A 14,850-nucleotide genomic window follows, 5' to 3' on the forward strand; every position below is an offset into this window, starting at 1 on the left:
AAATCATGAAAATGTCAAATCTTTGCTTCTGGGGGGGAGGGGGGGTCCCTAGAACAACATATTTTCAGATGGGGGTCGGCGGCCAATTAGGCCTACATATCATTTTCTGGGGGTCCTTGACATGAAATATTGAGCACCACTGTGACATAGAAACATAGGGTTTTTCAGAAAACTGTCAGGATTTAGACGACATTTTTTAGATTTCGACAAAGTCCTGACGTCACTCGCTCATCCCGGCCTGGTTCTGCCTGGTTCACGGAAGTAATTTCTCTATGGAGAATAACATGGGCTCATCTTAAAATCGTTACATTTAAGCATTGTGGTCCAAAAATATAGTTAATATACTGTTACTGTACTGAGATACCTGTACGTTAATATACAATATACTGTACTGAGATACCTGTACGTTAATATACAATATACTGTACTGAGATACCTGTACGTTAATATACAATATACTGTACTGAGATACCTGTACGTTAATATACAATATACTGTACTGAGATACCTGTATGTTAATATACAATATACTTTTACTGAGATACCTGTACGTTAATATACAATATACTGTACTGAGATACCTGTACGTTAATATACAATATACTGTACTGAGATACCTGTACGTTACTATACAATATACTGTACTGAGATACCTGTACGTTAATATACAATATACTGTACTGAGATACCTGTACGTTATTATACAATATACTGTACTGAGATACCTGTACGTTATTATACAATATACTGTACTGAGATACCTGTACGTTAATATACAATATACTGTACTGAGATACCTGTACGTTAATATACAATATACTGTACTGAGATACCTGTACGTTAATATACAATATACTGTACTGAGATACCTGTACGTTAATATACAATATACTGTACTGAGATACCTGTACGTTAATATACAATATACTGTACTGAGATACCTGTACGTTAATATACAATATACTGTACTGAGATACCTGTACGTTAATATACAATATACTGTACTGAGATACCTGTACGTTAATATACAATATACTGTACTGAGATACCTGTACGTTAATATACAATATACTGTTACTGAGATACCTGTACGTTAATATACAATATACTGTACTGAGATACCTGTACGTTAATATACAATATACTGTACTGAGATACCTGTACGTTAATATACAATATACTGTTACTGAGATACCTGTACGTTAATATACAATATACTGTACTGAGATACCTGTACGTTAATATACAATATACTGTTACTGAGATACCTGAAACACACATTAACGGTTAATGTGTGTTAATGATTAACCTTTTGGTGTTTATTGCATTATGTTATACTTTAGCTATTGAAAAATAGCAGACCTACAAGCTCGTAGCGCGGCACTCGTTTGAAAAATCATGAAAATGTCAAATCTTTGCTTCTGGGGGGGAGGGGGGGTCCCTAGAACAACATATTTTCAGATGGGGGTCGGCGGCCAATTAGGCCTACATATCATTTTCTGGGGGTCCTTGACATGAAATATTGAGCACCACTGTGACATAGAAACATAGGGTTTTTCAGAAAACTGTCAGGATTTAGACGACATTTTTTAGATTTCGACAAAGTCCTGACGTCACTCGCTCATCCCGGCCTGGTTCTGCCTGGTTCACGGAAGTAATTTCTCTATGGAGAATAACATGGGCTCATCTTAAAATCGTTACATTTAAGCATTGTGGTCCAAAAATATAGTTAATATACTGTTACTGTACTGAGATACCTGTACGTTAATATACAATATACTGTACTGAGATACCTGTACGTTAATATACAATATACTGTACTGAGATACCTGTATGTTAATATACAATATACTTTTACTGAGATACCTGTACGTTAATATACAATATACTGTACTGAGATACCTGTACGTTAATATACAATATACTTTTACTGAGATACCTGTACGTTAATATACAATATACTGTTACTGAGATACCTGTACGTTAATATACAATATACTTTTACTGAGATACCTGTACGTTAATATACAATATACTGTACTGAGATACCTGTACGTTAATATACAATATACTGTACTGAGATACCTGTACGTTACTATACAATATACTGTACTGAGATACCTGTACGTTAATATACAATATACTGTTACTGAGATACCTGTACGTTAATATACAATATACTTTTACTGAGATACCTGTACGTTAATATACAATATACTGTACTGAGATACCTGTACGTTAATATACAATATACTGTACTGAGATACCTGTACGTTAATATACAATATACTGTTACTGAGATACCTGTACGTTAATATACAATATACTGTACTGAGATACCTGTACGTTATTATACAATATACTGTACTGAGATACCTGTACGTTATTATACAATATACTGTACTGAGATACCTGTACGTTAATATACAATATACTGTACTGAGATACCTGTACGTTAATATACAATATACTGTTACTGAGATACCTGTACGTTAATATACAATATACTGTACTGAGATACCTGTACGTTAATATACAATATACTGTACTGAGATACCTGTACGTTAATATACAATATACTGTACTGAGATACCTGTACGTTAATATACAATATACTGTACTGAGATACCTGTACGTTAATATACAATATACTGTTACTGAGATACCTGTACGTTAATATACAATATACTGTTACTGAGATACCTGTACGTTAATATACAATATACTGTACTGAGATACCTGTACGTTAATATACAATATACTGTACTGAGATACCTGTACGTTAATATACAATATACTGTACTGAGATACCTGTACGTTATTATACAATATACTGTACTGAGATACCTGTACGTTATTATACAATATACTGTACTGAGATACCTGTACGTTAATATACAATATACTGTACTGAGATACCTGTACGTTAATATACAATATACTGTACTGAGATACCTGTACGTTATTATACAATATACTGTACTGAGATACCTGTACGTTATTATACAATATACTGTACTGAGATACCTGTACGTTATTATACAATATACTGTACTGAGATACCTGTACGTTAATATACAATATACTGTACTGAGATACCTGTACGTTAATATACAATATACTGTACTGAGATACCTGTACGTTAATATACAATATACTGTACTGAGATACCTGTACGTTATTATACAATATACTGTACTGAGATACCTGTACGTTATTATACAATATACTGTACTGAGATACCTGTACGTTAATATACAATATACTGTACTGAGATACCTGTACGTTAATATACAATATACTGTACTGAGATACCTGTACGTTAATATACAATATACTGTTACTGAGATACCTGTACGTTAATATACAATATACTGTACTGAGATACCTGTACGTTAATATACAATATACTGTATGAGATACCTGTACGTTAATATACAATATACTGTACTGAGATACCTGTACGTTAATATACAATATACTGTACTGAGATACCTGTATGTTAATATACAATATACTTTTACTGAGATACCTGTACGTTAATATACAATATACTGTACTGAGATACCTGTACGTTAATATACAATATACTGTTACTGAGATACCTGTACGTTAATATACAATATACTGTACTGAGATACCTGTACGTTACTATACAATATACTGTTACTGAGATACCTGTACGTTAATATACAATATACTGTACTGAGATACCTGTACGTTAATATACAATATACTGTACTGAGATACCTGTACGTTATTATACAATATACTGTACTGAGATACCTGTACGTTATTATACAATATACTGTACTGAGATACCTGTACGTTATTATACAATATACTGTACTGAGATACCTGTACGTTAATATACAATATACTGTACTGAGATACCTGTACGTTAATATACAATATACTGTTACTGAGATACCTGTACGTTAATATACAATATACTGTTACTGAGATACCTGTACGTTAATATACAATATACTGTACTGAGATACCTGTACGTTAATATACAATATACTGTACTGAGATACCTGTACGTTATTATACAATATACTGTACTGAGATACCTGTACGTTATTATACAATATACTGTACTGAGATACCTGTACGTTATTATACAATATACTGTACTGAGATACCTGTACGTTATTATACAATATACTGTACTGAGATACCTGTACGTTAATATACAATATACTGTACTGAGATACCTGTACGTTAATATACAATATACTGTACTGAGATACCTGTACGTTAATATACAATATACTGTTACTGAGATACCTGTACGTTAATATACAATATACTGTACTGAGATACCTGTACGTTAATATACAATATACTGTACTGAGATACCTGTACGTTAATATACAATATACTGTACTGAGATACCTGTACGTTAATATACAATATACTGTTACTGAGATACCTGTACGTTAATATACAATATACTGTACTGAGATACCTGTACGTTAATATACAATATACTGTTACTGAGATACCTGTACGTTAATATACAATATACTGTTACTGAGATACCTGTACGTTAATATACAATATACTGTACTGAGATACCTGTACGTTAATATACAATATACTGTACTGAGATACCTGTACGTTAATATACAATATACTGTTACTGAGATACCTGTACGTTAATATACAATATACTGTACTGAGATACCTGTACGTTAATATACAATATACTGTTACTGAGATACCTGTACGTTATTATACAATATACTGTACTGAGATACCTGTACGTTAATATACAATATACTGTACTGAGATACCTGTACGTTAATATACAATATACTGTACTGAGATACCTGTACGTTAATATACAATATACTGTACTGAGATACCTGTACGTTAATATACAATATACTGTTACTGAGATACCTGTACGTTAATATACAATATACTGTACTGAGATACCTGTACGTTAATATACAATATACTGTTACTGAGATACCTGTACGTTAATATACAATATACTGTTACTGAGATACCTGTACGTTAATATACAATATACTGTACTGAGATACCTGTACGTTAATATACAATATACTGTACTGAGATACCTGTACGTTAATATACAATATACTGTTACTGAGATACCTGTACGTTAATATACTGTACTGAGATACCTGTATGTTAATATACAATATACTGTACTGAGATACCTGTACGTTAATATACAATATACTGTACTGAGATACCTGTACGTTAATATACAATATACTGTACTGAGATACCTGTACGTTAATATACAATATACTGTACTGAGATACCTGTACGTTAATATACAATATACTGTTACTGAGATACCTGTACGTTAATATACAATATACTGTACTGAGATACCTGAAACACACATTAACGGTTAATGTGTGTTAATGATTAACCTTTTGGTGTTTATTGCATTATGTTATACTTTAGCTATTGAAAAATAGCAGACCTACAAGCTCGTAGCGCGGCGCTCGTTTGAAAAATCATGAAAATGTCAAATCTTTGCTTCTGGGGGGGAGGGGGGGTCCCTAGAACAACATATTTTCAGATGGGGGTCGGCGGCCAATTAGGCCTACATATCATTTTCTGGGGGTCCTTGACATGAAATATTGAGCACCACTGTGACATAGAAACATAGGGTTTTTCAGAAAACTGTCAGGATTTAGACGACATTTTTTAGATTTCGACAAAGTCCTGACGTCACTCGCTCATCCCGGCCTGGTTCTGCCTGGTTCACGGAAGTAATTTCTCTATGGAGAATAACATGGGCTCATCTTAAAATCGTTACATTTAAGCATTGTGGTCCAAAAATATACGAGCTGTTATTACGAGCGTTATTGTCAGGGAGGTGTCTCTGTATCGTTATATTGTCAGGGAGGTGTCTCTGTATCGTTATATTGTCAGGGATGTGTCTCTTAGGGCTGACCCAAAAAAATCGATTATTCGACGATCGATCGATATGCACGGGAATCGATCTTGAAATAAAAAATCGAATAGTCATTAAAAAAAAAAAAAAAAAAAAGGCGGCCGCTTTTGGTCCGCGAGCCGGCCCCATTTGGTCCGCGAGCCATACTGCATGCTGGCGCCTCGCAGACCTCGCAACGCCGCCTCCCACCTCGCAACGCCGCCTCCCCTCTCCCCCCTCACTCGTGCAGGTAACAAGGAAGTCAACAAGGACAGCTGCAGCCATGCCGTCCCAAAAGAAATCAAAAGTGTGGTTGCATTTTAAAATATGCCAAGATAACAAAGAACAAGTGGTGTGTCAAATATGTGACAAAAAATTGGCGTATCACAAGTCCACGACGAGTTTGAAGAATCACTTGGAACATGTAAGTATCATAATAAACAAAACGTGCTTCGGAGGCGAAACATAATAGCCCAGGGCTAAGGTTAGACACGTGGCTAATTGTTATCATTATGTTTTTAGGTGCATGAGATAAATCTGGACGGTGCATCTGGTTCCAGCACGACACAAACAACATTGGAGTCAACAGTGAGGACACTTACGGAACGCAGGAAGGGTGCCATAACCGCTGGACTTGTCTCAATGATTGCCATGGACATGAGACCAATAAACTTGATAGAAGGAAAAGGGTTTAAATGTTTCATGAAAATAGTGGAGCCAGGCTATACTGTACCCAAGAGAGAGTATGTCTCAAGTGAACTTACTGTAAAACACAAAGCCATAAAGAATATAGTTCGTAGTGAAATTGATCAGTGCTCTGCAGTTAGTTTCACAACGGATATATGGTCCAGTATAAAAATGGAAGGATACATGACGGTGACAGCTCACATGATAACCAGCGACTGGGAAATGAAAAACTACGTGCTAGAGACCAAGATAATGGAGGAGGCTCACACAGGTGTAAACATTGCAACAAGACTTGGAGAAGTAGCCGACGCATACGCTATACCTGCAGAGAAGAGGGTCGCTGTCGTGAGCGATAATGCATCTAATATGGTTGTGTGCCTCGACACACTGCAAGGAGAAGAGAGTTGGGAGAATGTCAAGGGGGTCCGTTGCGCGGGGCACACACTGCAGCTTTGCATTAATGCAGCACTAAAACACCACGACCCAGTAACCCGTACCGTGGGATTTGGAAGGCGACTGGTGTCCGCCTTTAAAAAAGGTTGTACCAAAACTGCGGCCTTAACAGAGAAACAGCGGAGTCAGAATATCGTAGAACATTGCCTCATTCAAGATGTCGCAACACGCTGGAACTCCACATATTCTATGCTAGAGCGTCTCTGTGAACAAAGGTGGCCAATCTCCGCTGTCCTGTCTGATCCAAGCATCACCAAAAGAGCTGACCGGAGTCTCGACCTGACAACGGAGCAGTGGGCCATGGCAGAGGATACCGCTGCCGTCCTGGGGCCTTTTGTCACTCTGACTGAAATGCTGTCTAAAGAGGAAAATGTGTCCATATCAGCAGTACTGCCAATGCTGTCAAAGATTAAAAACAATTTTCTCACATTGGGAGCTGGCGACAGTCCCGCCACAAAAGCTCTGAAACGTAAACTGACAGAGGAAATTAATAAGAGGTGGGAATTCTCAGACCCGACTGATGCTGCTGTTCTGGGCGCAGCCCTCGATCCCCGCTCCAAGAGGTTAAAGTGGCTAACTGACGAGGAAAAGGAAGCCGTGCGCACGGAGCTAACTACGTTGGCTGAGAGCCTGAGAGTGAGACCAGCGATCAGGGTCCGGGAGGAGGCCGTGAGTGACGCCGACAGCCAGGCCAGTGGCAGTGGCAGTGACACGGAGTCACAGGCTAAGAGGGCTAAAATAACGGACCGAGAGAAAACACGTAAACTCCTCTCAATGGACGACGATGATGATGATGATGGATCCGAGGGAGATCAGGACGAGGGGCCGACTGCAGAGAGAGAACTGAATGACTTTGTTACAGACAAATCCAAAGCGAGTTCCGGACCACTGTCGTGGTGGAAAGACAACGCGCCACGTTATCCCAAATTGGCAACTGTAGCTAAGAGGATTCTCTCTATCCCTGCCACTTCAACCCCGTCAGAGCGCATCTTCTCCAAAGCGGGATTTATTGTCAACAAAACTAGAAGTTGCCTGTTGCCAAAGAATGTAGACACATTGGTTTTTTTGGCACACAACGAAATTCGGGTCCAAACCAACAGCAGTGAGTAGAGTGAGTCGTCATTGTGTCAATCAAGGCCTGGCAAGCTCAGTAGCCTATTAAGCCTAATTATTGTTTTCTTTAGTTTTTAATTACACTTTTATTTTTATTTAGCCTCAAATGAAGGCACAGCACAGAGCACACAGCCATGCACTTTGTTTTATTTATGTTAAAAAAAAAAGAAGTAATGCTGCACTTTGTTTTCGTTTACTTAATAATTGTGATAAGAGAAGTAATGCCTCTGTTAATATTTTCTGTATAGTTTTAACTATAATATTGCACTGATAATATTGTTTAATTCCTTAATTCCTCCTTTGCTCCGCGAGCCATGCCTCGCAGAAAGCGCCGCATCATTGTTGCTGTGAGTGCCGTCATAAGGCCTCGATTAAATGACGCTTTATTTACGGCAAGAGGAGGAGAAAAAATCCGTTCGTTTACACTTGACAGACAGCGACATGTGCTGTTTTGAATGGTAGCCAAACTGTTACGTTTATTAAGTTTTTTGTTCCATAGAGAGCTCAGCCTAGAGGGTTTGATTGATTTAAGAGTTCATTAATGTTACGGTCGGGTGGTGCTTTTTTGGTGTTTTCAAAATGCCTTTCGTTTACAATTTCTGCCTGGGTTATATATTTGAGAGGTAATGCCTGTGTTTGATTGATTGATTGAAATATGTATTAACAGTTTGCAGAATTACAGTACATTTCAAGCACAAACTCAATACAAAGACTGTTAACTGTGACTCAGTGGACGACCCAAAGCCTAATTATTTGTGCGTCACTGGCACTGCGTTCATGAAGGCAGCTACAACTGGGCGTAAAGCAACTTGTTGTTAAATAAAATAATTGAGACCAATTCAAGCATGCGTTTCTCTCTGCTATTGCTATATCGTTGTTTTATTTATTTTAAGCCTATTTCATTGCGTCGCGCCTCGCGGCCCGCGGCACCCCCCCCCCCCCCCCCCCCCCCCCGTCGGATGTCGAAGCGTCGACGATCGATCGGCATTCGTTTCGAAGCGTCGATCATCAAAAACGTGATCGAAGGTCAGCCCTAGTGTCTCTGTATCGTTATATTGTCAGGGAGGTGTCTCTGTATCGTTATATTGTCAGGGAGGTGTCTCTGTATCGTTATTGTCAAGGAGGTGTCTCTGTATCGTTATTGTCAAGGAGGTGTCTCTGTATCGCTTGCGACCGTCAGTCACTCATATATGACAGTCTGTTTCTAGCGAAAATGTAACTAATTCAGTAGGAGTAACAATAGCCTTTTCTCTCAGTCAGTTGATTCTTCATATTATGAGTGAAGCGGCCGGGATGACGTGTTTATTTATCAAACACAGTTCTTATATGAGGCGATCTAAGATCCCCCTATGGGGACTATGATACAAAACAAAAGTACATGAAACCGTGGACTTAGCGCCCTCTACCGATATTGACGTCAGACTTCGGTGCTCTATTATGTCAAACTCGAGGCCCGGGGCGAATCAGGCCCGTGGAATGATTATCTGTGGCCCGCGGGGACCCCTGGTGGTCCCCGGGCACTATGTTGAGAACCCACCTCATCCTGGCCACGTATCCGGAGCACAGGCGAGACGCAGGGCGCCCTCTACAGGACAGGAGGACCCTCAGGGGAGACAACATGGCTGTGTGGACTGGACTGCACACACACACACACACACACACACACACACACACACACACACACACACACACACACACAACACTTTATCTGCGTCCCTCTAATGAGATAACAGAAGTGCTGATGTCCCTAGTTCATCTCTTGCTGCTGGTTAGCATATGTTTTTCTCCAGGGACGTGTTAGAGGGTGTCAGATAGGCAGGGGCTGAAGTCCCATAAGAGGGCACTTTTGGACAAAAACAATGCGAAAATAGCTGATCTACAAGCTCTCAACGCGTTGCAGCACTCTTTAGCTATAGTGGAGATGCAGGTGTAACGACATGGCTTTAGAAACACATTTGTTCAACGCAAAATACTACGTTCAAGTTCAGGAGACTTTGGGAGAGACTTTGGGAAAAAAGCATTTCTCCTGAATGCTGCCTTCCTTCCAGCATGGCATGGAAAGGAGAGGACAGGAGGGGGGGGGGGGAGGGGAGGGGAGGGGAGAGGAGAGGAGAGGAGAGGAGAGGAGGGGAGGGGAGGGGAGGGGAGAGGAGAGGAGAGGAGAGGAGAGAGGAGAGGAGAGGAGAGGAGAGGAGAGGAGGGGAGGGGAGAGGAGAGGAGAGGAGAGGAGAGGAGGGGAGGGCATGTGCATTTCTTCCACCATGTAGTAAACGCTGCATTCATGGTCTTGAGAGTGCAGTTGTTTTACAGACGGGTAAAAGGGCAGTTGTTTTACAGACGGGTAAAAGGGCAGTTGTTTTACAGACGGGTAAAAGGGCAGTTGTTTTACAGACGGGGAAAAGGGGCAGGGGCTGAAGCCCCCTTTGATGTCTATGTGTGCAAGTCTCTGTTTTTCTCTAAGGAGAATAACATCTTAGAATTGTCTCATATAGGCTAATTATTTATCAAATATTAAATTATTCAGTTAATCTTGGAAACATTCAGTGAAGTTTGCTCTCTGGGCTGTGCGTGTGCGTGTGCACGTGCGTGTGCACGTGCGTGTGCACGTGCGTGTGCACGTGCGCGCGTACGTGCGCACGTACGTGTGCGCGCACGTGCGTGCGTGCGTGCGCGTGTGTATGCGCGTGTGTGTGCGTGTGTGTGTTTTAAAACTGATATTAAAATAACAGACTAGGCTACTGTCATTTAAATAATGACAGCAGTCATTATTTTCATTATATATATATATATATATATATATATAGGCTATGATTGATTTGATTGATTGATTGATTGATTGATTGATTTGTATTTCACAGAATGGGTAGCTACATTTCAAACCAAATGAGTGGGTCGATATAAATGACTACAAACATCTGCTATGTAAAGGTTATAGCCTAATAGTAACGGAAGACTACAGAAAACATGTTTGAAATGAAATGAAATTAAATCTATATTTACCCAGGGTATCTGGGCTAAGCTCAAGAACTTGTTTCCAGCCAGGCCCTGCTCATAGAACATTTCATCGTAGTGGTTCAATGCCTTGTTCAAGGGCACTTCAGCGGTGGTAATTTTAACGTGTCGGACGGCTGATTCGAACTAGGAACCTTCCGGTATCAAGACCGCGCCGCTATCCGTTCGGCCACCGCTGAAGAAGAAGAACTACAAACATGGCGGTTGTTTTCATAACAAACCGTCTCTCACTCATTCCACTCCACTCCGTCTTTAACGCACGGCACGAGCCGCGGACCCGCGCCGCGCGTGACCGCGACATTTCCAAAGTGTGTATATTATTAATATATATATATATGTTATAATCTGTTAATTAAATGTAATCCTAGCGACAGAGAGTAGTTTTACCTTCAGTAGCAGATACTGCTCAGCCTCTGTCTGTCTGTCCGCCACTCTGCTCCTCCTGTTATAGTATCAGATCTACACATCATGTGGATGAGCTGAACACTGGGGCTGTGCGCGTGGACGCTGCGTGCAGATCTGCACTATTACAAACTGACGCATCAAAGCTGCGCAACTGTTCACACGCACCAACTGTCCCTCTGTCTGTTGTGCAAGTTTACGTCTATGTTTGTTGTTGTTGTAAAAATATAAGTACTGGATGATTTACTTGAATAAGTTAAAGTATCAATACTACAAGGTGGGGTCCGGGGACCCCCAGGGGTCCTGGAGGGAGTCCCAGGTGGTCCGGGGACCCCCAGGGGTCCTTGAGGGAGTTCCAGGTGGTCAGGGGACCCCCAGGGGTCCTTGAGGGAGTTCCAGGTGGTCCACACTCCACAGATAGTTGGAACCAAATGGACCCTTACGGGTCTGTAACTCTGAGAGAGTTCAAATGGAACCAAATGGACCCTTATGGGTCTGTAACTCTGAGAGTGTACAAATGGAACCAAATGGACCCTTACGGGTCTGTAACTCTGAGAGTGTACAAATGGAACCAAATGGACCCTTATGGGTCTGTAACTCTGAGAGTGTACACATGGAACCAAATGGACCCTTATGGGTCTGTAACTCTGAGAGTGTACAAATGGAACCAAATGGACCCTTATGGGTCTGTAACTCTGAGAGTGTACAAATGGAACCAAATGGACCCTTATGGGTCTGTAACTCTGAGAGAGTACAAATGGAACCAAATGGACCCTTATGGGTCTGTAACTCTGAGAGTGTACACATGGAACTAAATGGACATACACTCTCAGAGTTAAATCAACATTGATTATACAATATAAATCGGGGGTCCCAGAGATAGAAATGCCATTAAATGGGGGTCCGTAGACTAATGCATGTCAAACTGGGGGTCCTTGAAATGAAAATGCTTGGAAATCACTGCTAGAGCCGTAAAAACCTTCTCTCATGGGGGTCCCTGGCATATCTTCTCTCATGGGGGTCCCTGGCATATCTTCTCTCATGGGGGTCCCTATGGGGGTCCCTGGCATATCTTCTCTCTTGTAGAGCTTGTAGATCTGCTGTTTCCAAATGGATGGAATGTATCGATACTCTGATCTGTATCATGTCAGGGCTGAAGTGGTTAATAATCATGTATCGATACTCTGATCTGTATCATGTCAGGACTGAAGTGGTTAATAATAATGTATCGATAGGACTGAAGTGCATAATAATTATGTTTTGTAATAATTCCGTGAATCTGAATCTGAGTGACTGAGGGTTTCAAATAATTGTAGTAAAAGTCTGATATTTGGATCCGAGATACAGTGGAGTAGAATTGGAAATTAGAAATATTCTACTGAAGTTAAAAAATACATGAAAATTGTACTTAAGTACAGTAAGTAATTGTACTTAAGTACAGTAAGTAATTGTACTTATAGTTACTTTCCAGCACTGGGAAAAAATAAAATAAAACATGCATTCTTTATTTCAACACATTCAATTTGATTGAAGTATTTATTAACAGTTTGCAGAATTCCAGTACATTTCAAGCACAACTCAATACAAAGACTGTTAACTGTGAGTGGACGACACCATAAAGCATTACACTTGTTTACAAGATGGTCCACCTTGTTCAATTCATCAAAAAAACTTAATGTGACAAGAAATCCTTTATGTTATAATTATCAACTATATAATGTTATAATTATCGACTATATTAAACACTTGAAGAAGTTAAACAACTGTTAAAGTTAAACATTTTTAATGAAGGACACTTCCTGTATAGACGTCAGGTTGCCTGCATGAACTTCCTGCCGTGTACTTCAAAATAAAACGTTTTTTTTAATAAACTGTGCTTTTCAACGCTGTCATTATGTTGAACATGAGAGCAGAGACACATCCAACCAGCAGGTGGTGGCGTTGCTGCAGTTACCAACACCACCATCTGACAGGCAGGCAGACAGACAGACAGGCAGGTAGGCAGACAGGCAGACAGACATACAGACATACAGACAGACAGGCAGGCAGACAGACAGACAGACAGACAGACAGACAGGCAGACAGACAGACAGACAGACAGACAGACAGACAGACAGACAGACAGACAGACAGACAGGCAGGCAGGCAGGCAGACAGGCAGGCAGGCAGACAGACAGACAGACAGACAGACAGACAGGCAGGCAGGCAGGCAGGCTGGCAGGCAGGCAGTCAATTTTGATGGTGGACCCTCTTGTAAACAAGTGTAATGCTTAATTGGGTCGTCCACTCACAGTCTTTGTATTGAGTTTGTGCTTGAAATGTACTGTAATTCTGCAAACTCTTAATACATATTTCAATCAATCAATCAAAAACAGACAGACAGGCAGTATACTTTTTTTGCTTTTTTTTTTAATGTTTGTTTTTTTGAGGCTTTCGCCTTTATTTTATATTTTTTATGGAGGGACAGACAGTAGGCTGACAGGAAATGGGGAGAGAGATGAGGGGGAAGACATGCAGTAAAGGCCGTCGGGATCGGGAGTCGAACCCGCGGCACACTGCCAGACTGGATTACCAGCCAAGGTGCCTGGACCGCTGAGCCACGGCCCAGGATGGACCGCTGAGCCACGGCCCAGGATGGACCACTGAGCCACGGCCCAGGATGGACCTCTGAGCCACGGCCCAGGATGGACCTCTGAGCCACGGCCCAGGATGGACCGCTGAGCCACGGCCCAGGATGGACCTCTGAGCCACGGCCCAGGATGGACCTCTGAGCCACGGCCCAGGATGGACCTCTGAGCCACGGCCGAGGATGGACCTCTGAGCCACGGCCCAGGATGGACCGCTGAGCCACGGCCCAGGATGGACCTCTGAGCCACGGCCCAGGATGGACCTCTGAGCCACGGCCCAGGATGGACCGCTGAGCCACGGCCCAGGATGGACCTCTGAGCCACGGCCCAGGATGGACCTCTGAGCCCCAGGATGGACCTCTGAGCCACGGCCCAGGATGGACCTCTGAGCCACGGCCCAGGATGGACCTCTGAGCCCCAGGATGGACCTCTGAGCCACGGCCCAGGATGGACCTCTGAGCCACGGCCCAGGATGGACTTCTGAGCCACGGCCCAGGATGGACCTCTGAGCCCCAGGATGGACCTCTGAGCCACGGCCCAGGACGGACCTCTGAGCCACGGCCCAGGATGGACAGCTGAGCCACGGCCCAGGATGGACCGCTGAGCCACGGCCCAGGACGGACCGCTGAG

The 14,850-nt window shown here is 41.3% G+C and overlaps 1 protein-coding gene across 3 annotated transcripts in view; it reads right to left on the reverse strand.

Annotated features, from left to right (window-relative positions):
- The window catches only part of nudt13 (nudix (nucleoside diphosphate linked moiety X)-type motif 13), a 50,989-nt gene extending 39,355 nt beyond the window's left edge, over positions 1–11,634 (reverse strand). Inside the window, exons 1-2 of one of the 3 annotated variants that reach the window (XM_079532378.1) lie at positions 11,579–11,634; positions 9,717–9,801 (exon numbers count right to left, since the gene is read on the reverse strand). In XM_079532378.1, coding sequence (XP_079388504.1) covers positions 9,717–9,799 — 83 coding nt within the window. In that variant the 5' untranslated portion in view covers positions 9,800–9,801; positions 11,579–11,634. Of the gene's footprint in view, positions 1–9,716; positions 9,816–11,578 lie in introns of all 3 variants that reach the window. The other 2 variants (XM_079532380.1, XM_079532379.1) reach the window with 2 other exon arrangements.
- Between the last annotated feature and the right edge of the window lie 3,216 nt (positions 11,635–14,850).

This window comes from Electrona antarctica, assembly GCF_951216825.1.
Source record: "Electrona antarctica genome assembly, contig: scaffold_296, whole genome shotgun sequence".
In the NCBI taxonomy this organism is placed as follows: domain Eukaryota; kingdom Metazoa; phylum Chordata; class Actinopteri; order Myctophiformes; family Myctophidae; genus Electrona; species Electrona antarctica.